Here is a 22,457-nt window from a genome sequence, read left to right as displayed (position 1 = left end):
ACAGCACTTTGCCCTGGATGCACTGTGTTAAGGAAAATTGACACAGTGCAGCCAGAGCACAGCTCTGTTTGAAGAGAACTGTCTAATGTGGAGCAGCACTACAAAGTTAAAGCGCTAACAGTTCCTGCATGTGTCCTGTTCTTTCTGCAGACATGCTGCATTTTCTGCGATGACATCTCACATCACTGTATGTTCTGCCTTGGGGCACAGAGGTTAAAAGTATATTATTATAACTGTGTTGGTTATGCAAAACTGAGGAATGGGTAATAAAGGGATTATCTATCTTTTAAAACAATAAAAATTCTGGTGTAGACTGTCCCTTATAACGTTTTGTGGGCAATAACGTTTTTGGGCAACTTAATTGAGGGTACACTTGGCTTATTTTTTGGGTCTCAGAACCCACATGGCTAGTTTAAAACCGCTCTGGTGCGGTTCTTTGAGGCTGTAGAGACATCGAGTGAGATGGGCGTGGCCTATTTTCTCGATTCAGATGCGCAGTTGTTTTCACTCAGCAAGCAGCAAGCTCCAACTCCTGAGGGCCCTTGTGAATGTTTTGGGCCAAATCGAAGCTTTAACCCCATATTTACTATCCCTGAAGGCAGGTAGGCGCCACAGCAGGGCTGTGGCAAGGTGCTGGGGTGTTTTTTCCGGATTTAGGCCTCATTTCAATCCGGTTTGCACATTAAAAGGTTAAATGTTAAATTTCCTTGTGGGGCAAATTTAACTACACAAATTGAGTCTGCATGCAAAAATTTGAAAAATTTGGTGCATTTTAAAGCAGTTTTGCAGAATGTGTATGCTTTTTTTCTCTTAAAGGCGCAGTACCGTTTTTAAAGATTATTATTTTCACTAAATAAAGTGTTTTCATGCTTGTTTGTAGTCATTACTAGCCTGTTCAACATGTCTGACATTGAAGAAAATCATTGTTCAATATGTTTAGAAGCCATTGTGTAACCCTCACTTAGAATGTGTCCGTCATGCACTGAAAGGTCAATAAATTGCAAAGAACATATTTTAGCTACTAAAAGTATGTCGCAGGATGATTCTCAGTCAGAAGGGAATCAGGTTATGCCATCTAATTCTCCCCAAGTGTCACAACCATTAACGCCCGCACAAGCGACGCCAAGTACTTCTAGTGCGTCTAATTCTTTCACCCTGCAAGGTATGGCCACAGTTATGAATACTACCCTCACAGAGGTTTTATCTAAGCTGCCTGGGTTGCAGGGGAAGCGCAGTAGGTCTGGTGTGAGAACAAATGCTGAGCCTTCTGACTCTTTATTAGCCATATCCGATGTACCCTCATAATGTTCTGAGTTGGGGGTGAGGGATTTGCTGTCTGAGGGAGAGATTTCTGATTCAGGAAAGATGTTCCCTCAGGCAGACTCAGATATGACGGCTTTTAAATTTAAACTAGAACACCTCCGCTTATTGCTCAGGGAGGTTTTAGCGACTCTGGATGATTGTGACCCTATTGTAGTTCCAGAGAAATTGTGTAAAATGGACAGATTTCTAGAGGTTCCTGCCTACACTGATGTTTTCCCGGTCCCTAAGAGGATTTCGGACATTGTTACTAAGAAGTGGGATAGACCAGGTATTCCGTTCGCTCCCCCTCCTACTTTTAAGAAAATGTTTCCCATATCAGACACCATGCGGGACTCGTGGCAGACGGTCCCTAAGGTGGAGGGAGCTATTTCTACCCTGGCTAAGCGTACAACTATACCTATTGAGGACAGTTGTGCTTTCAAAGATCCTATGGATAAAAAATTAGAGGGTCTCCTAAAGAAAATATTTATTCATCAGGGTTTTCTTCTGCAACCTGTAGCGTGCATTGTTCCTGTTACTACTGCAGCTGCTTTTTGGTTTGAGGCTCTGGAGGAGGCTCTTCAGGTTGAGACCCCATTAGATGATATTCTAGATAGAATTAGGGCTCTCAAGCTAGCTAATTCTTTCATTACAGATGCCGCTTTTCAAATGTCTAAATTAGCGGCAAAGAATTCAGGTTTTGCCATTTTAGCGCGTAGAGCATTATTGCTTAAGTCCTGGTCTGCTGATGTGTCATCAAAATCTAAGCTTTTAGCCATCCCTTTCAAGGGTAAGACCCTATTCGGGCCTGAACTGAAAGAGATCATTTCAGACATCACTGGAGGGAAAGGCCATGCCCTTCCTCAGGATAAGACAAATAAGATGAAGACCAAACAAAATAATTTTCGTTCCTTTCGGAAATTCAAAGGTGGTCCCTCTACCTCTTCCCCTGCTGCAAAGCAAGAGGGGAATTTTGCTCAATCCAAGTCAGTCTGGAGACCTAACCAGACTTGGAACCAGGGTAAACAGGCTGCCACCAAGACCGCATGAAGGGGTAGCCTCCGATCCGGGACCGGATCTAGTAGGGGGCAGACTTTCTCTCTTTGCTCAGGCTTGGGCAAGAGACGTTCAGGACTCCTGGGCTTTAGAAATCGTAGCCCAGGGGTATCTTCTAGATTTCAAAGATTCTCCTCCAAGGGGGAGATTCCATCTTTCTCAATTGTCTGTGAACCAGACAAAAAGAGAGGCGTTCTTACGCTGTGTAGAAGACCTATATACCATGGGAGTGATCTGCCCAGTTCCGAAAACAGAACAGGGGCAGGGGTTCTACTCCAATCTGTTTGTGGTTCCAAAAAAAGAGGGAACCTTCAGACCGATTTTAGATCTCAAGATCCTAAACAAATTCCTCAGAGTCCTATCCTTCAAGATGGAGACCATTCTGACTATTTTATCAATGATCCAGGAGGGTCAATATATGACCACCGTGGACTTAAAGGATGCGTATCTACACATCCCTATCCACAAAGATCATCACCAGTTCCTCAGGTTCGCCTTTCTGGACAAGCATTACCAGTTTGGGCTCTTCCCTTCGGATTGGCCACAGCTCCCAGAATTTTCACAAAGGTGCTAGGGTCCCTTCTGGCAGTTCTAAGGCCGCGCGGCATAGCAATGGCGCCTTATCTGGACGATATCTTAATTCAGGCGTCGACTTACCAACTAGCCAAGTCTCACACGGACATCGTGTTGGCTTTTCTAAGATCTCACGGGTGGAAGGTGAACTCACAAGAGTTCCATTCCTGGGAACGCTGATAGATTCGGTGGACATGAAAAATTTTCTGACGGAGGTCAGGAAATCAAAGATTTTAACCACCTGCCGAGCTCTTTATTCCATTCCTCGGCCGTCAGTGGCTCAGTGTATGGAGGTAATCGGACTAATGGTAGCGGCAATGGACATAGTTCCGTTTGCTCGCTTGCATCTCAGACCACTGCAACTATGCATGCTCAAACAGTGGAATGGGGATTATGCAGATTTATCTCCTCAGATAAATCTGGATCAAGAGACCAGAGACTCTCTTCTTTGGTGGTTGTCACAGGATCATTTGTCCCAGGGAATGTGTTTCCGCAGGCCAGCATGGGTCATAGTGACGACGGACGCCAGCCTATTGGGCTGGGGTGCAGTCTGGAATTCCCTGAAAGCACAGGGTTTGTGGACTCAGGAGGAGGCTCTCCTCCCGATAAATATTCTAGAACTGAGAGCGATATTCAACGCGCTTCAGGCGTGGCCTCAACTGGCTTCGACCAGATTCATAAGATTCCAGTCGGACAATATCACGACTGTAGCATATATCAATCAGGGGGGAACAAAGAGTTCTCTAGCGATAATAGAGGTTACCAAAATAATTCGATGGGCAGAGACTCACTCTTGCCATCTATCAGCAATCTATATCCCAGGAGTGGAGAACTGAGAAGCGGATTTTCTAAGTCGTCAGACTTTTCATCCGGGGGAGCGGGAACTCCATCCGGAGGTGTTTGCACAATTGATTCAGTAATGGGGCATACCAGAATTGGATCTGATGGCGTCTCGTCAGAACGCCAAACTTCCTTGTTACGGGTCCAGGTCAAGCTAGCTAATTCTTTCATTACAGATGCCGCTTTTCAAATGGCTAAATTAGCAGCAAAGAATTCAGGTTTTGCCATTTTAGCGCGTAGAGCGTTATGGCTTAAGTCCTGGTCTGCTGATGTGTCATCAAAATCTAATCTTTTAGCCATCCCTTTCAAGGGTAAGACCCTATTCGGGCCTGAACTGAAAGAGATCATTTCAGACATCACTGGAGGGAAAGGCCATGCCCTTCCTCAGGATAAGACAAATAAGATGAGGACCAAACAAAATAATTTTCGTTCCTTTCGGAAATTCAAAGGTGGTCCCTCTACCTCTTCCCCTGCTGCAAAGCAAGAGGGGAATTTTGCTCAATCCAAGTCAGTCTGGAGACCTAACCAGACTTGGAACAAGGGTAAACAGGCCAAGAAGCTCGCTGCTGCCACCAAGACCGCATGAAGGGGTAGCCTCCGATCCGGGACCGGATCTAGTAGGGGGCAGACTTTCTCTCTTTGCTCAGGCTTGGGCAAGAGACGTTCAGGACTCCTGGGCTTTAGAAATCGTAGCCCAGGGGTATCTTCTAGATTTCAAAGATTCTCCTCCAAGGGGGAGATTCCATCTTTCTCAATTGTCTGTGAACCAGACAAAAAGAGAGGCGTTCTTACGCTGTGTAGAAGACCTATATACCATGGGAGTGATCTGCCCAGTTCCGAAAACAGAACAGGGGCAGGGGTTCTACTCCAATCTGTTTGTGGTTCCAAAAAAAGAGGGAACCTTCAGACCGATTTTAGATCTCAAGATCCTAAACAAATTCCTCAGAGTCCTATCCTTCAAGATGGAGACCATTCTGACTATTTTATCAATGATCCAGGAGGGTCAATATATGACCACCGTGGACTTAAAGGATGCGTATCTACACATCCCTATCCACAAAGATCATCACCAGTTCCTCAGGTTCGCCTTTCTGGACAAGCATTACCAGTTTGTGGCTCTTCCCTTCGGATTGGCCACAGCTCCCAGAATTTTCACAAAGGTGCTAGGGTCCCTTCTGGCAGTTCTAAGGCCGCGCGGCATAGCAGTGGCGCCTTATCTGGACGATATCTTAATTCAGGCGTCGACTTACCAACTAGCAAAGTCTCACACGGACATCGTGTTGGCTTTTCTAAGATCTCACGGGTGGAAGGTGAACTCACAAGAGTTCCATTCCTGGGAACGCTGATAGATTCGGTGGACATGAAAAATTTTCTGACGGAGGTCAGGAAATCAAAGATTTTAACCACCTGCCGAGCTCTTCATTCCATTCCTCGGCCGTCAGTGGCTCAGTGTATGGAGGTAATCGGACTAATGGTAGCGGCAATGGACATAGTTCCGTTTGCTCGCTTGCATCTCAGACCACTGCAACTATGCATGCTCAAACAGTGGAATGGGGATTATGCAGATTTATCTCCTCAGATAAATCTGGATCAAGAGACCAGAGACTCTCTTCTTTGATGGTTGTCACAGGATCATCTGTCCCAGGGAATGTGTTTCCGCAGGCCAGCATGGGTCATAGTGACGACGGACGCCAGCCTATTAGGCTGGGGTGTAGTCTGGAATTCCCTGAAAGCACAGGGTTTGTGGACTCAGGAGGAGGCTCTCCTCCCGATAAATATTCTAGAACTGAGAGCGGTATTCAACGCGCTTCAGGCGTGGCCTCAACTTGCTTCGACCAGATTCATAAGATTCCAGTCGGACAATATCACGACTGTAGCATGTATAAATCATCAGGGGGGAACAAAGAGTTCTCTAGCGATGATAGAGGTTACCAAAATAATTTGATGGGCAGAGACTCACTCTTGCCATCTATCAGCAATCTATATCCCAGGAGTGGAGAACTGGAAAGCGGATTTTCTAAGTCGTCAGACTTTTCATCCGGGGGAGCGGGAACTCCATCCGGAGGTGTTTGCACAATTGATTCAGTAATGGGGCACACCAGAATTGGATCTGATGGCGTCTCGTCAGAACGCCAAACTTCCTTGTTACGGGTCCAGGTCAAGGGATCCTCAGGCAGTACTGATAGATGCTCTAGCAGTACCCTGGTCGTTCAACCTGGCTTATGTGTTTCCACCATTTCCTCTCCTTCCTTGTTTGATTGCCAGAATCAAACAGGAGAGAGCTTCTGTGATTTTGATAGCACCTGCGTGGCCACGCAGGACTTGGTATGCAGACCTGGTGGACATGTCATCTCTTCTACCATGGACTCTGCCACTGAGACAGGACCTTCTGATTCAAGGTCAGTTCCAGCATCCAAATCTAGTTTCTCTGCGGCTGACTGCTTGGAGATTGAACGCTTGATTTTATCCAAGCGGGTTTTCAATGAGTCGGTCATAGATAACTTGATTCAGGCTCGAAAGCCTGTCACTTGGAAAATTTATCATAAGATACGACGTAAATATCTTTATTGGTGCGAATCCAAAGGATACTCATGGAGTAAGATCAGGATTCCTAGGATTTTGTCCTTTCTCCAAGAAGGATTGGAGAAGGGGCTATCAGCTAGTTCCTTAAAGGGACAGATATCTGCTTTATCAATTCTATTGCACAAGCGTCTGGCAGATGTTCCAGACGTTCAGTCGTTCTTTCAGGCTTTAGTTAGATTCAAGCCTGTGTTTAAATCTGTTGCTCCGCCATGGAGTTTGAATTTAGTTCTTAAAGTTCTCTAAGGGGTTCCGTTTGAACCTATGCATTCCATAGATATTAAACTTCTATCTTGGAAAGTTCTGTTTTTAGTTGCTATCTCTTCGGCTCGAAGAGTTTCTAAACTATCTGCATTGCAATGGACTCGCCTTATCTTGTTTTCCATGCTGATAAGGTGGTTTTGCATACCAAACCTGGATTCCTTCCTAAGGTTGTTACTAATAGGAATAGAAAAAACGTACTGGGGACCAGTTCCCCAAAGTTATTTAAATTACAACATAGAATTAACACACCTCCATTCAAATATGTTGTGATTTATGATTTAATTATTAATTAATATTATTAATTAATTATTCAGATTATTAGATGTAACAACTACAGAAAAAAGCCCTTCACAAATGTGAATCAAAGCTAAATAATAATAAATAATGCCTTTGAAACAAATTCTAAGTGAACTAGAGAGTAATGTTGCTGTCAGCAATGATGACAAATATTTAGTAAACATAAAATGTCTAAAAAATTAATACATGGAGAATAAAATAGGAAGAACAATATTGAGAGTGACCAATAATAAAATCAATATAGATTCAAAGTATATATCAAATGATATTGAGATGAAAAAGAAAAAAAAATAGAGACACCCAATACAAATGACATAGAGTCATAAAAAACAAAACAAACGTATAAATGCATCACTGGTAGTTCCGTCCCTGTATAGGACATGTTAAATATATGTTAGTCACTCTAAACATTCTCTGTTTATTCTTTTTAACCATGGACTTGTTATACCAGAATGCTCTCTATTCCTAGCGTGGTCCAGTGATATTGATAGCACTCCACTTGTAATCTATGTGATAGATAGATAGATATCTTTATTGTTGCTTACACATTAGAGCATTGTCTTTTCACATTTTTATGACATAAAAAAAGCTGAAACTTAATGATCTTTCTTTCTCTGTAGCTTCGTACATGGACAATCCAGACAGTGAAATGGCTTTGTACCTGATGTTGAGGGCTGTGGATAGATTTCAGAAACAGCACGGCAGGTATCCAGGTACGCTTACTGTAATATAGCTGTTTGTATTTATATATTTTAATTGGGTTAGTAGGTGAATGCAGTTTGAACACATACTGTTTTGTTTATAGGTGTCTATAACTATCAAGTGGAGGGGGATTTCGGGAAACTGAAGAGTTCTTTAAATGGCTTCCTCCAAGAATATGGGTTATCTCTCAGTATCAAAGACGATTATATCCAGGAATTGTAAGTTCTGCCCATATTTTACATGTAACCTAATGATTGTGTATATTTAAAAAAATCACTTTAAAACAAACAATTAAAACTACTCAAGGACACATTACATTTTATCAGAAACATGGCAGCTAGGTATGGTGTGTGATGTTTTCTCCTCTGATAGTCAGTGGAAGACTACTTCCTCTTCCCAGTACAGAGGCCATACGCCAACCTTTACTGAATGGGACATAAACATCTACAAATAAGCTTCCAACACTTTTCTTCTCTATGCCTTGTAACCTTAGCTCTCTTCCTTATGTCCTTCCTTATGTCTTTCTTTCTCAGTCTTCACTGCTCTCTTGTCTTCCCCTTTAGTCTTTGTCATGTTTCTCTTTTTTCAGGTCTAAGCTTTCCTAACTTGTTGTCCATTTATTTAGTCAATTTCTCTTTCACTTGTTACATCTTTCTCTCTCTTTTTTTTTTTTTTTTTTTTTTTTTTTATTTCTTGTGTAATGGGTGTGACAATTATCCTTGTATCATCTTTTCCCTAAAGTGACAGCACATGAAGCAAGTCTATTCAGCAATAGATGTGTTGGTATCTCCTTATCCACTTAGCATTTGGGGAAAGGCAGAACCTTGGAGCAAAGGAGAATTATTCTCCATCTTTTTACATCCATCAGCTCTAATTATTATGTTAATCTCTGCACTTGTTGAATTGTCATTCCTTTTCTTGTAGTTAAAAACCTGGAAATGGTGCTTTTTTTTTACTCCCCCCCCCCCCCCCAAAGACTATAATTAATCCTACAGAGATCATATCCCTGACCCTCCTACTTTCTACACAATAATTACTTGAGCAGTGCAGAAAATCATTGTTTCCCTAATTGTGCACAGAAGAGGGGATACATATTACCCAAAGATTTTTTTCTTAAGAGGTGTGTTCCAGGTCTGCAAAACAAGACTAATATTTCAAATAACATAACAGTATTGAATTATTATACAATAACTCTGTGTGCAGATCATTTTGGCTGTAGTGCTTAATTGCTGATATATACTATGCATATTGCTTCAATGTCCCTATAAAGTAAAACCTAATTTGTTGCTAAGGATGATCACTCATATCCAACTGGTATTTAATGATTGTCTGTGGGCCAGCATCACCCATTTGATCTGGTGATCTGGAGTTTTCATTCTTTCTTTTATCTGTGCATTTAGACACATGACACCGATGTGAACATCTTTCCCTGTAGAAAAGAGGTACTTAACAGCCAAAGCTTCTCCAACTGCATGTGAAATATTTTTTTTTTGTTTTTTTTTCTCCAGCTGTCGATATGGAGCAGCAGAGCCTCACACCATTGCTTCTTTCTTAGGAGGTAAAATACATTTTATTTGACATATTTACCTTTTTTTTTTTTTTTTTTTTTTAACAAAAAATGACAGATTTGTTTTTACACATTAGATATTGTATCTGCCTGCTAAATTTGTATATCTTAACTGCCTTTATTTCAAAGCTTCTGAGTGAATTTGTAAGGACAATTTAGCAAACGCACACTATCTGTTCCTAACACTATCTACTGTAAACCTCCATCAGTGCACAATCTCCTTTTTATATCCAAAGCATGTGTTTTATCAATGGCTGATTCATAGTGACATCTGTACTCGGATAAGGTTGTCCTTAAAACCTGACCTGTTAGCGATCCCTAAGGAAAAAAAAACAGTGATATAACTCTGTACCAACTTTTTATCACTAACAATGTAAAATACATAGGGCTCCATTTCTGAAGCTGTAGATTCATCTTCAAAACCCTTGTGGTGCAGGCTTGCTCTGCAGATGCTGCTTTGTTGGCTGCGAACACAGGTGGACAGGTTCTGTGCCTGAGAACATTGTCCACCTGCACTTTTATAAATAGGTCCCATAAGGTATTATGCTGCTCTACAACAGGCACATTACAGTTTGTGTTTTTTGGTTCACTTATCTTTTTATCTAAAACATAACAGGCCAGATTACAAGTGGAGCTCTAATAATTGCTCCTAGCGTTAATTGTGCTAGACATTCGTCTTTTTCGCTCATTGGGTTGCTCTTGTATTATGAGTTGAAAGTAAACTGTTTCCACTTGTGCACTAACTGGACAAGTGCAAAAACTTACAATATAGCGTATGCGTACATGTATTCCCCCATAGAAGTCAATGGATCAAAAAAGTGGGGGAAACACCCTACTCGTGCGCAAACCCAATCGCATATTCTCATGTACACTAGCCCGATATGAAAATATGAATATTTCACATTCCAATGTTCTTCACATAGAAGAATATGTTCTATTTATTCATATATATATATATATATATATATATATATATATATATATATATATATATATATATATATATAATGGGTTTTTGATACAATATATATCTTTATATATATATATATATATATATATATATATATATATATATATATATATATATATATATATATATATATATATATATATATATAAATTAGACACAGGTATAGAAATATACAGATATATCTATAAAGGAATATCTGGTTTTAAATACTGTTAGAACATATTCTGCTATGTGCAGAACATTTGAATGTGAAATATTTACAGTAAATACACAATATAATACTTTATTAAAAATGAATATTGCATAAATATTTTTTCATGTTTTCATCTACTTAACTGCAAAGGGCTCCAATGCACTTAATTAATGTCTTATGTGTGTACATATGTATTTATGTAAACAAAGAAAATATGAGAGAGTAGGTAATATTGCTGTCAATGTCAGACTCTGGTGCTACCCTTAAAATTGAATATAGAAAATTATAATAGAGAGAAAAATTCAAATTATGTATTAATAATTTGAAAAAGCAAGGGATACAAATGAGCACACAGAGAGTCCTATATAAAAAATAAATATTCCAATTTATTATTTCACACACACATTCAGTGAATTACTGTATTTGGCCAAGTCAGACAACAGTAACCCAAGTTTAAAAAGGAACAGACCAAAGGTGTGTCAGTAATAAGGTATTAACTGCCTAAGCATACGTATGCTGATATAGACCTATGTGACGTCAGACGCCAGTACACAGGCCTCTCATGAGCGGTGCTCCTGTAACGAATTTGCTGGACGCATAAGCTAAGTCTATTCTGCCTGTTTTATTGTGGATACTTTTTCTGACACATAGTCACAATATTGGATCTTCTGACACATATTCTATGATACGGACTGTTTATGCAAGGACCTGTTTATGCTGTTATATTTATAGGTTGTTTGTTTTTGATGTATACATTCTCAGCACCTGTGATTATTTGTTATTAGAGCTACATTAGTTTTTGAGGTCTATTTGGCCTATTTTGTGCTAACATTGTTATAGGTCTATATCAGCATAAGTATGCTTAGGCAGTTAATACCTTTTCTCCAACATTGGTGTGTCCGGTCCACGGCGTCATCCTTACTTGTGGGATATTCTCTTCCCCAACAGGAAATGGCAAAGAGTCCCAGCAAAGCTGGCCATATAGTCCCTCCTAGGCTCCGCCCACCCCAGTCATTCTCTTTGCCGTTGCACAGGCAACATCTCCACGGAGATGGTTAAGAGTTTTTTGGTGTTTTTTTGTGCTTTGTTGACAAGTTTAAGCCTGTTTAACATGTCTGTACCTTCAGATAAGCTATGTTCTATATGTATGAAAGCCAATGTGTCTCCCCATTTAAATTTATGTGATAATTGTGCCATAGCGTCCAAACAAAGTAAGGACAGTACTGCCACAGATAATGAAATTGCCCAAGATGATAACTCAGATGAGGGGAGTAAACATGATACTACATCATCTCCTACTGTGTCTACACCAGTTTTGCCCACGCAGGAGGCCCCTAGTACATCTAGTGCGCCAATGCTTATTACCATGCAACAATTAACGGCTGTAATGGATAACTCCATAGCAAATATTTTATCCAAAATGCCTACTTATCAGAGAAAGCGCGATTGCTCTGTTTTAAACACTGAAGAGCAGGAGGGCGCTGATAATTGTTCTGTCATACCCTCACACCAATCTGAAGGGGCCATGAGGGAGGTTTTGTCAGATGGAGAAATTTCAGATTCAGGAGAAATTTCTCAACAAGCTGAACCTGATGTTGTGACATTTAAATTTAAATTAGAACATCTCCGCGCACTGCTTAAGGAGGTGTTATCTACTCTGGATGATTGTGACAACTTGGTCATTCCAGAGAAATTATGCAAGATGGACAAGTTCCTAGAGGTTCCGGTGCACCCCGACGCTTTTCCTATACCCAAGCGGGTGGCGGACATAGTAAATAAGGAGTGGGAAAAGCCCGGCATACCTTTTGTTCCCCCCCCTATATTTAAGAAATTATTTCCTATGGTCGACCCCAGAAAGGACTCATGGCAGACAGTCCCTAAGGTCGAGGGGGCAGTTTCTACTCTAAACAAACGCACTACTATTCCTATCGAAGATAGTTGTGCTTTCAAAGATCCTATGGATAAAAAATTGGAAGGTTTGCTTAAAAAGATTTTTGTACAGCAAGGTTACCTTCTACAACCAATTTCGTGCATTGTTCCTGTCACTACAGCAGCGTGGTTCTGGTTCGAGGAACTAGAAAAGTCGCTCAGTAGAGAGACTCCATATGAGGAGGTTATGGACAGAGTTCACGCACTTAAATTGGCTAACTCTTTTATTTTAGATGCCGCTTTGCAATTAGAAAGATTAGCGGCGAAAAATTCAGGGTTTGCTATCGTGGCGCGCAGAGCGCTTTGGCTAAAGTCTTGGTCAGCGGATGTGTCATCCAAGACAAAATTGCTTAACATCCCTTTCAAAGGTAAAACTCTATTTGGACCAGAATTGAAAGAGATTATTTCAGACATCACTGGGGGAAAGGGCCACGCCCTTCCACAAGATAGGTCTTTCAAGGCTAAAAATAAGTCTAATTTTCGTTCCTTTCGCAATTTCAGGAACGGACCGGCCTCTAATTCTGCATCCTCTAAGCAAGAGGGTAATGCCTCACAACCCAAACCAGCCTGGAAACCGATGCAAGGCTGGAACAAGGGTAAGCAGGCCAAGAAGCCTGCCGCTGCTAACAAAACAGCATGAAGGAGTAGCCCCCGATCCGGGACCGGATCTAGTGGGGGGCAGACTCTCTCTCTTTGCTCAGGCTTGGGCAAGAGATGTTCAGGATCCCTGGGCGCTAGAAATAGTTTCTCAAGGTTATCTCCTGGAATTCAAGGAACTACCCCCAAGGGGAAGGTTCCACATGTCTCACTTATCCTCAAACCAAATAAAGAGACAGGCATTCTTACATTGTGTAGAAGACCTGTTAAAGATGGGAGTGATACACCCAGTTCCAATAAAGGAACAAGGAATGGGATTTTATTCCAATCTGTTCGTAGTTCCCAAAAAAGAGGGAACTTTCACACCAATTTTGGATTTAAAGATCCTAAACAAATTTCTCAGGGTACCATCGTTCAAGATGGAAACCATTCGAACGATTCTACCCACTATCCAGGAAAGTCAATTTATGACTACCGTGGATCTAAAGGATGCGTACCTACATATTCCTATCCACAAAGAACATCATCAGTTCCTAAGGTTCGCTTTTCTGGACAAGCATTACCAGTTTGTGGCCCTCCCATTCGGGTTAGCCACTGCTCCAAGGATTTTCACAAAGGTGCTAGGGTCCCTTCTAGCGATTCTAAGACCGAGGGGCATTGCAGTAGTACCTTACCTGGATGACATTCTAATACAAGCGTCGTCCCTGTCAAAAGCAAAGGCTCATACAGACATCGTTCTAGCCTTTCTCAGATCACACGGATGGAAGGTGAACATAGAAAAAAGTTCTCTGTCTCCGTCGACAAGAGTTCCCTTCTTGGGAACAATAATAGATTCCTTAGAAATTAGGATTTTTCTGACAGAGGTCAGAAAATCAAAGCTTCTAAGCTCTTGTCAAGTGCTTCATTCTGTTCCTCGTCCTTCCATAGCGCAGTGCATGGAAGTAGTAGGGTTGATGGTTGCAGCAATGGACATAGTTCCTTTTGCACGAATTCATCTAAGACCATTACAACTGTGCATGCTCAAACAGTGGAATGGGGACTATACAGACCTGTCTCCAATGATTCAAGTAGATCAGAAGACCAGAGATTCACTCCGTTAGTGGCTGACCCTGGACCATCTGTCCCAGGGCATGAGCTTCCGCAGACCAGAGTGGGTCATTGTCACGACCGACGCCAGTCTAGTGGGCTGGGGCGCGGTCTGGGAATCCCTAAAAGCTCAGGGTCTATGGTCTCGGGAAGAGTCTCTTCTCCCGATAAACATTCTGGAACTGAGAGCGATATTCAATGCTCTCAGGGCTTGGCCTCAGCTAGCAAAGGCCAGATTCATAAGGTTCCAATCAGACAACATGACGACCGTTGCGTATATCAATCATCAGGGGGGAACAAGGAGTTCCCTGGCGATGAAAGAAGTAACCAAAATAATTCAATGGGCGGAGGATCACTCCTGCCACCTGTCTGCGATCCACATCCCAGGTGTGGAAAACTGGGAGGCGGATTTTCTGAGTCGTCAGACATTCCATCCGGGGGAGTGGGAACTCCATCCGGAGATCTTTGCCCAAATAACTCAATTATGGGGCATTCCAGACATGGATCTGATGGCGTCTCGTCAGAACTTCAAGGTTCTTTGCTACGGGTCCAGATCCAGGGATCCCAAGGCGACTCTAGTAGATGCACTAGTAGCACCTTGGACCTTCAACCTAGCTTATGTATTTCCACCGTTTCCTCTCATTCCCAGGCTGGTAGCCAGGATCAATCAGGAGAGGGCCTCGGTGATCTTGATAGCTCCTGCGTGGCCACGCAGGACTTGGTATGCAGACCTGGTGAATATGTCATCGGCTCCACCATGGAAGCTACCTTTGAGACAGGACCTTCTTGTTCAGGGTCCATTCGAACATCCAAATCTGGTCTCCCTCCAGCTGACGGCTTGGAGATTGAACGCTTGATTCTATCGAAGCGTGGGTTTTCAGATTCTGTGATAGATACTCTGGTTCAGGCCAGAAAACCGGTAACTAGAAAGATTTACCATAAAATATGGAAAAGATATATCTGTTGGTGTGAATCCAAAGGATTCCCATGGAATAAGATAAAAATTCCTAAGATTGTCTCCTTTCTACAAGAAGGTTTGGAGAAAGGATTATCTGCAAGTTCTCTAAAGGGACAGATCTCTGCTTTATCTGTCTTACTACACAAAAGACTGGCAACTGTGCCAGATGTTCATGCATTTGTTCAGGCTCTGGTTAGGATCAAGCCTGTTTACAGACCTTTGACTCCCCCCTGGAGTCTAAATCTAGTTCTTTCAGTTCTTCAAGGGGTTCCGTTTGAACCTTTACATTCCATAGATATTAAGTTACTATCTTGGAAAGTTTTGTTTTTGGTTGCAATTTCTTCTGCTAGAAGAGTTTCAGAGTTATCTGCTCTGCAGTGTTCTCCGCCCTATCTGGTGTTCCATGCAGATAAGGTGGTTTTACGTACTAAGCCTGGTTTTCTTCCTAAGGTTGTTTCTAACAAAAATATTAACCAGGGGATAGTTGTACCTTCTTTGTGTCCGAATCAAGTTTCAAAGAAGGAACGTTTGTTACACAATTTGGACGTAGTCCGTGCTCTAAAATTCTATTTAGAGGCTACAAAAGATTTCAGACAAACATCTTCCTTGTTTGTTGTTTATTCTGGTAAAAGGAGAGGTCAAAAAGCGACTTCTACCTCTCTTTCCTTTTGGCTTAAAAGCATCATCCGATTGGCTTATGAGACTGCCGGACGGCAGCCTCCTGAAAGAATCACAGCTCACTCCACTAGGGCTGTGGCTTCCACATGGGCCTTCAAGAACGAGGCTTCTGTTGACCAGATATGTAAGGCAGCGACTTGGTCTTCACTGCACACTTTTGCCAAATTTTACAAATTTGATACTTTTGCTTCTTCGGAGGCTATTTTTGGGAGAAAGGTTTTGCAAGCTGTGGTGCCTTCCGTTTAGGTAACCTGATTTGCTCCCTCCCTTCATTCGTGTCCTAAAGCTTTGGTATTGGTTCCCACAAGTAAGGATGACGCCGTGGACCGGACACACCAATGTTGGAGAAAACAGAATTTATGCTTACCTGATAAATTACTTCCTCCAACGGTGTGTCCGGTCCACGGCCCGCCCTGGTTTTTTAATCCGGTCTGATGAATTATTTTCTCTAACTACAGTCACCACGGTACCATATGGTTTCTCATATATATATTCCTCCTGTCCGTCGGTCGAATGACTGGGGTGGGCGGAGCCTAGGAGGGACTATATGGCCAGCTTTGCTGGGACTCTTTGCCATTTCCTGTTGGGGAAGAGAATATCCCACAAGTAAGGATGACGCCGTGGACCGGACACACCGTTGGAGAAAGTAATTTATCAGGTAAGCATAAATTCTGTTATTACTGACACACCTTTGGTCTGTTCCTTTTTAAACTTGGGTTACTGTTGTCTGACTTGGCCAAATACAGTAATTCACTGAATGTGTGTGGGAAATAATAAATTGGAATATTTATTTTTTATATAGGACTCTCTGTGTGCTCATTTGTATCCCTTGCTTTTTCAAATTATTAATACATATTTTGAATTTTTCTCTCTATTATAATTTTCTATATGTATTTATGTGTTTATATATGTATTTAAATACATATATACACATATATGTATATAGACATATATATATATATATATATATATATATATACATACATATACATTTTTAGAGATGTATATATCTCAATGTTAAAGCCCTTTGCCTTTTTTTTCCCGACTCCTGAGATCTCATATCTTTCAGCGTTTATAAATTTTGTGTGCAATATTTTTTTTAAAATAATTTTTATTAGATGGTGTTATGGGTGTAAGTGTAATTTGTAATGTATTTTTTATGCGTTTTGTGATACTTTTTAGTTTTGCGGAACAGTTAACCAGAGCTCTAAGGAGAATCTGGCCTATGAAGGGCCACATTACATTTTATTCTTCTCTCACTCATTTTAAAAGGACAGCCCTTGTTTTTGAGGGAAACATCATTACAGAGTTACATTAATTTTTCAGAAAAACTCATGTCACAGAGGGTACCTTTACATACTTTATAGGCTCTCCAAAAATAATAAAGTTGTAAAAGTTTTAAAAATGAGTTTTGTTTATCTGCCTCCTTCTTTTACAGTGTCCCTTCATTTTTCAAGTATTTAAATATATCTACCTAATACAATCAATAATTTGTACCACAGTATGTATGGCATCCTATATATATGTGTGTGTGTGTCATCCTTAGTTTTTTGTATAATATTATTTTTACCTAACTATTTTTTTGTTGTTGTTTGTTTCAGGAGCTGCCGCTCAGGAAGCTATCAAAATAATAACAAGACAATTTGTAATATTTAATAACACATTTATTTACAATGGCATGCTGCAAACCTCTGCAACTTTCCAGCTCTAGATAAGATGTATATTAATAGTTGTAAATGTATTTTCTGCTGGTACTAAACTCTGTTCAGACAACATGAATTTAAATAAATTGAGAAAAAAAAGGTTTATTTTGTATATTTATTCCTCTGAGCATTGACAGTCGTCGTGTTTTTGCCGTTAATTCAAGTGATGGTAAATGTTTCCCTTTGTATAAACAAATCCAGAATGTTAGCTATATTTTAGATGGAGTTTAATTTATCAGTTGTAATGAAGATGCGCTTTAACTTACTTTTTAACTTACGTTTAAGTTGGAGAACAATTCAAACCGTTGGCTCACAAAAAAAAATTACTTTTGAAGTTGGGCGGCTGGAGCATAGGGTATTTTAAAGGAACATGAAATATAAAATGTTTCTTTCATGATTCAGATAGAGAAAATTATTTTGTCTTTATTTAATAATTTTTTATTGAGGTTGTTAGGAATTAAAAAAGTAAACTAGTAATTTACATGAGAGATAATACAGTACAAACTTTGGTTATGCTATGACAAAGTATTGAAGTAAAACTTTTGTACTCAAAACAAACTGTTAATAATTATGACAGCTATAAATAAGACAACAATAAGTACACTAGGTATAATAGATTGGGAACTCTTTTTTTTCTATAAGGCAGGGAGAATCCACAACTTAATTCCTTACTGCTGGGAAATAAAACACCTGGCCACCAGGAGGAGGCAAAGACACCCCAGCCAAAGGCTTACATATCCCTCCCGCTTCCCCTATCCTCCCAGTCATTCTTTGCCTTTTGTCAGAAGTGTCAGAAGATTTGTATAGTCCTGTAATGGGTATGTTCCCTTAAAGAGAGGACTGGAGTTCTAAGTAATCATATAAACCTCTCAGTGAGAGTATTGATGAAAGTTAGAGTCTGGAGATGCAGGGACAGTTTTTCCTGCGAAACCATCCAGGCTGTTAGCGAACAACTCCTGAGCAATCAGTGTTCACGAGTTTCACTGCTTGCTTTTAATCAGTCAGGTCCCTGTCAGAGCGTTGCTACAAGGCTGTCACACTTGAGATTCTATATCTGTTCCACAGCATGGATCGTAGAGGGTAAGTCCGCTTTATTGTTATAGCAGGGACTCCTATAAAGGGTCACAGTGTAACTCCTCTATACCTTAATAGGATCAAGGGTTAATATTTACTTTAGGGAGATTATTGGGAACAGTTATTTTCTTTCATGTAATTGGCAAGAGTCCATGAGCTAGTGACATATGGGATATACAATCCTACCAGGAGGGGCAAAGTTTCCCAAACCTCAAAATGCCTATAAATACACCCCTCACCACACCCACAATTCAGTTTTACAAACTTTGCCTCCTATGGAGGTGGTGAAGTAAGTTTGTGCTAAGATTTCAGTACAGCGAATGTCAGAGGGACGTGAAGGGACTATCACTTATTACGATGATTTCCCTAACGGGGGTTTATTTCATGGGTTCTCTGTTATCGGTCGTAGAGATTCATCTCCTACCTCCCTTTTCAGATCGACGATATACTCTCAATTTACCATTACCTCTACTAATAACTGTTTTAGTACTGGTTTGGCTATCTGCTATATGTGGATGGGTGTCTTTTGGTAAGTATGTTTTTTATTACTTAAGACACCTCAGCTATGGTTTGGCACTTTATGCATTTATATAAAGTTCTAAATATATGTTTTGTACTTATATTTGCCATGAGTCAGGTTCATGTATTTCCTTCTGCAGACTGTCAGTTTCATATTTGGGGAATATAAACATCTTTTAAAAATTACATTTTTTTCTTACCTGGGGTTTAGTCTTTTTTTCAATTGACTATTTCTTACAAATTGTGGGCGGTATTAGGCCCGCGGGTGCGACAAATGCTAAAACTTTATTGCGTCATTTTTGGCGTGAATATTTTTTTGGCGTGAAAGAGTACGTCTATGACGCAAGTTCGTCATTTCCGGCGTCATACTTGACGCCGAGACCTTTCACGCGGTTGCGTCATTAGTGATGCAAGTGTGTCATTTCCGGTTATTTTTCAATACCCCATTGATGTTTGCCTCTTGATTTTTTCAATATCAGAGGGCTATGCTATTTGCGTTTTTTCCCATTCCTGAAACTGTCATATAAGGAAATAGATCATTTTGCTTTATAAGTTGTTTTTTCTTTTACATTTTGCAAGATGTCTCACTTTGATCCTGCCTCAGAAGCTTCTGCTGGAACATTACTGCCTGACATTGGTTCTACCAAAGCTAAGTCATTAGTTATAAATTGTAGAAATTATATCGCCGAATGTCATTTGTAATAATTGTTTTATAAATTTTACATGCAGATAATGTGTCCATCAGTAATAGTACATTGCCAGTTGCAGTTCCTTCAACTTCTAATGTGCATAATATACCTGTAAATTTTAAAGAATTTATTTCTGATTCTATTCTGAAGGCTTTTTCTGCAGTTCCACCTTCAAATAAATGTAATAGGTCTTTTTTAAAACTTCTCATTTAGTTGATGAAATTTCAAATGACCAACAATATGATAATTTATCCTCTTCTGATAAGGATCTATCTGATTCAGTGGATCCTCCTCAGACATTGACACTGACAAATCTACTTATTCATTTAAAATTGAGTACATGCGTTCTTTATTAAATGAAGTGTTAATTACTTTGGATATTGAGGTAACCAGTCCTCTTGACGTTCAGTCTAATAAACGTTTTAATGCTGTTTTTAAACCTCCTGTGGTTTCTCCAGGGGTTTTTCCTATTCCTGAGGCTATTTCTGATATGATTTCTAAGGAATGGAATAAGACAGGTACCTCTTTTTATTCCTTCTTCAAGGTTTAAAAATTGTATCCTTTGCCAGCAAAATCTATAGAGTTTTGGGAAAAGATCCCCAAAGTTGATGGGGCTATTTCTACTCTTGCTAAACGTACCACTATTCCTATGGAAGATAGTACTTCCTTTAAGGACCCTTTAGATAAGAAGCTTGAATCTTATCTAAGGAAGGCCTATTTATATTCAGGTCATCTTCTCAGACCTGCAATTTCTTTGGCTGATGTTGCGGTGGCATCAACTTTCTGGTTGGAGAATTTAGCGCAACAAGAATTGGATTCTGACATATCTAGCATTATTCGCTTACTGCAACATGCTAATCATTTTATTTGTGATGTTAGATCCATGTCTTTAGCTATAAGAGCTTTGTGGCTTAAATCTTGGAATGCTGATATGACATCTAAATCTAGATTACTATCTCTTTATTTCCAAGGTAATAATTTATTTGGTTCTCAGTTGGATTCTATTATTTCAACTGTTACTGGGGGAAAGGGAGTTTTTTCTGCCTCAGGATAAAAAACCTAAGGGTAAATCTAAGGCTTCTAACCGTTTTCGTTCCTTGTGTCAGAATAAGGAACAAAAACTCAATCCTCCCCCCAAGGAATCTGCCTCCAATTGGAAGCCTTCCTCAAATTGGAATAAATCCAAGCCTTTTAGGAAACCAAAGTCAGCCCCTAAGTCTGCATGAAGGTGCGGTCCTCATTCCAGCTCAGCTGGTAGGGGGCAGATTAAGGTTTTTCAAGGATATTTGGATAAATTCTGTTCAAAATCAATGGATTCATAACATTGTCTCTCTAGGGTATCGAATATGATTCAGAGTAAGACCTCCTGTGAGAAGATTTTTTCTCTCACGTATCCCAGTAAATCCAGTAAAAGCTCAGGCTTTCCTGAAGTATGTTTCAGAACTGGAGTCTTCAGGGGTAATCATGCCAGTTCCTCTTCTGGAACAAGGTTTGGGGTTTTATTCAAATCTATTCATTGTCCCAAAGAAGGAAAATTTATTCAGACCAGTTTTGGATCTGAAAATTTTGAATCGTTATGTAAGAGTACCAACTTTCAAGATGGTGACTATAAGGACTATTCTGCCTTTTGTTCAGCAAGGGTATTATATGTCCACAATAGACTTGCAGGATGCATACCTTCATATTCCGATTCATCCAGAACATTATCAGTTTCTGAGATTCTCTTTTCTAGACAAGCATTAACAATTTGTTGCTTTTCCATTTGGCCTAGCAACCACTCCAAGAATCTTTTCAAAGGTTCTGGGTGTCCTACTCTCTGTAATCAGAGAACAGGGTATTGCGGTGTTTCCTTATTTGGACGTTTTCTTGGTACTAGCTCAGTCTTTACGTACTGCAGAATCTCACACAAATCAACTAGTGTTGTTTCTTCGGAAACATGGTTGGAGGATCAATTTACCAAAAAGTTTCTTGATTCCTCAGACAAGGGTCACCTTTTTAGGCTTCCAGATAGATTCAGAGTCCATGACTCTGTCTCTAACAGACAAGAGACGTTTAACATTGGTTGCAGCCTGCCGGCACCTTCTGTCTCAGTCATTCCCTTCAGTGGCTATGTGCATGGAAGTTTTAGGTCTAATGACTGCAGCATCGGACGCGATCCCCTTTGCTCGTTTTCACATGAGACCTCTTCAGCTTTGTATGCTGAATCAATGGTGCAGCGATTATACAAAGATATCACAATTAATATCCTTAAATCCCAATGTACGACACTCTCTGACATGGTGGATAGATCACCATTGTTTAGTTCAAGGGGCTTCTTTTGTTCGGCCAACCTGGACTGTGATCACAACAGATGTGAGTCTTTCAGGTTGGGGAGCTGTTTGAGGATCTTTGACAGCACAAGGGGTTTGGAAATTTCAAGAGGCGAGATTTCCAATAAATATTTTAGAACTCTGTGCAGTTCTCAGAGATCTTCAGTTTTGGCCTCTGTTCATTTGTTTTCAGACAGACATTTTCACAACAGTGGCATATGTCAATCATCGGGGTGGGACTTACAGTCCCCACGCTATGAAGAAGTATCTCGAATACTTGTTTGGGCGGAATCCAGCTCCTGTCTAATCTCTGCGGTGCATATCCCAGGTGTAGACATTTGGAAAGCGGATTATCTCAGCCGCCAGACTTTACATCCAGGGGAGTGGTCTCTCCATCCAGATGTTTTTTCTCAGATTGTTCAGATATGAGGTCTTCCAGAGATAGATCTCATGGCCTCTCATCTAAACAAGTCACTTCCCACATACTTATCCAGGTCCAGGGATGTTCAGGCGGAAGCAGTGGATGCGCTGATACTTTCTTGGTGTTTTCATCCTGCTTATATCTTCCCGC

At 40.5% G+C, this 22,457-nt stretch overlaps 1 protein-coding gene across 2 annotated transcripts in view; it reads left to right on the top strand.

Annotated features, from left to right (window-relative positions):
* The window catches only part of NAE1 (NEDD8 activating enzyme E1 subunit 1), a 172,220-nt gene extending 154,822 nt beyond the window's left edge, over positions 1-17,398 (top strand). For both annotated transcript variants that reach the window (XM_053704154.1, XM_053703323.1), the window contains exons 17-20: positions 7,533-7,625; positions 7,718-7,832; positions 9,123-9,172; positions 17,194-17,398. In XM_053704154.1, the coding sequence (XP_053560129.1) occupies positions 7,533-7,625; positions 7,718-7,832; positions 9,123-9,172; positions 17,194-17,303 (368 nt within the window). In that variant the 3' untranslated portion in view covers positions 17,304-17,398. The remainder of the gene's footprint in view (positions 1-7,532; positions 7,626-7,717; positions 7,833-9,122; positions 9,173-17,193) is intronic.
* The last annotated feature ends 5,059 nt before the right edge of the window (positions 17,399-22,457 follow it).

The sequence above is a fragment of the Bombina bombina genome, chromosome 1 (assembly GCF_027579735.1).
Source record: "Bombina bombina isolate aBomBom1 chromosome 1, aBomBom1.pri, whole genome shotgun sequence".
In the NCBI taxonomy this organism is placed as follows: Eukaryota; Metazoa; Chordata; class Amphibia; order Anura; family Bombinatoridae; genus Bombina; species Bombina bombina.
Note: the sequence above shows the minus strand (reverse complement) of the source record. Positions and strands in the feature narration are given on the sequence as shown.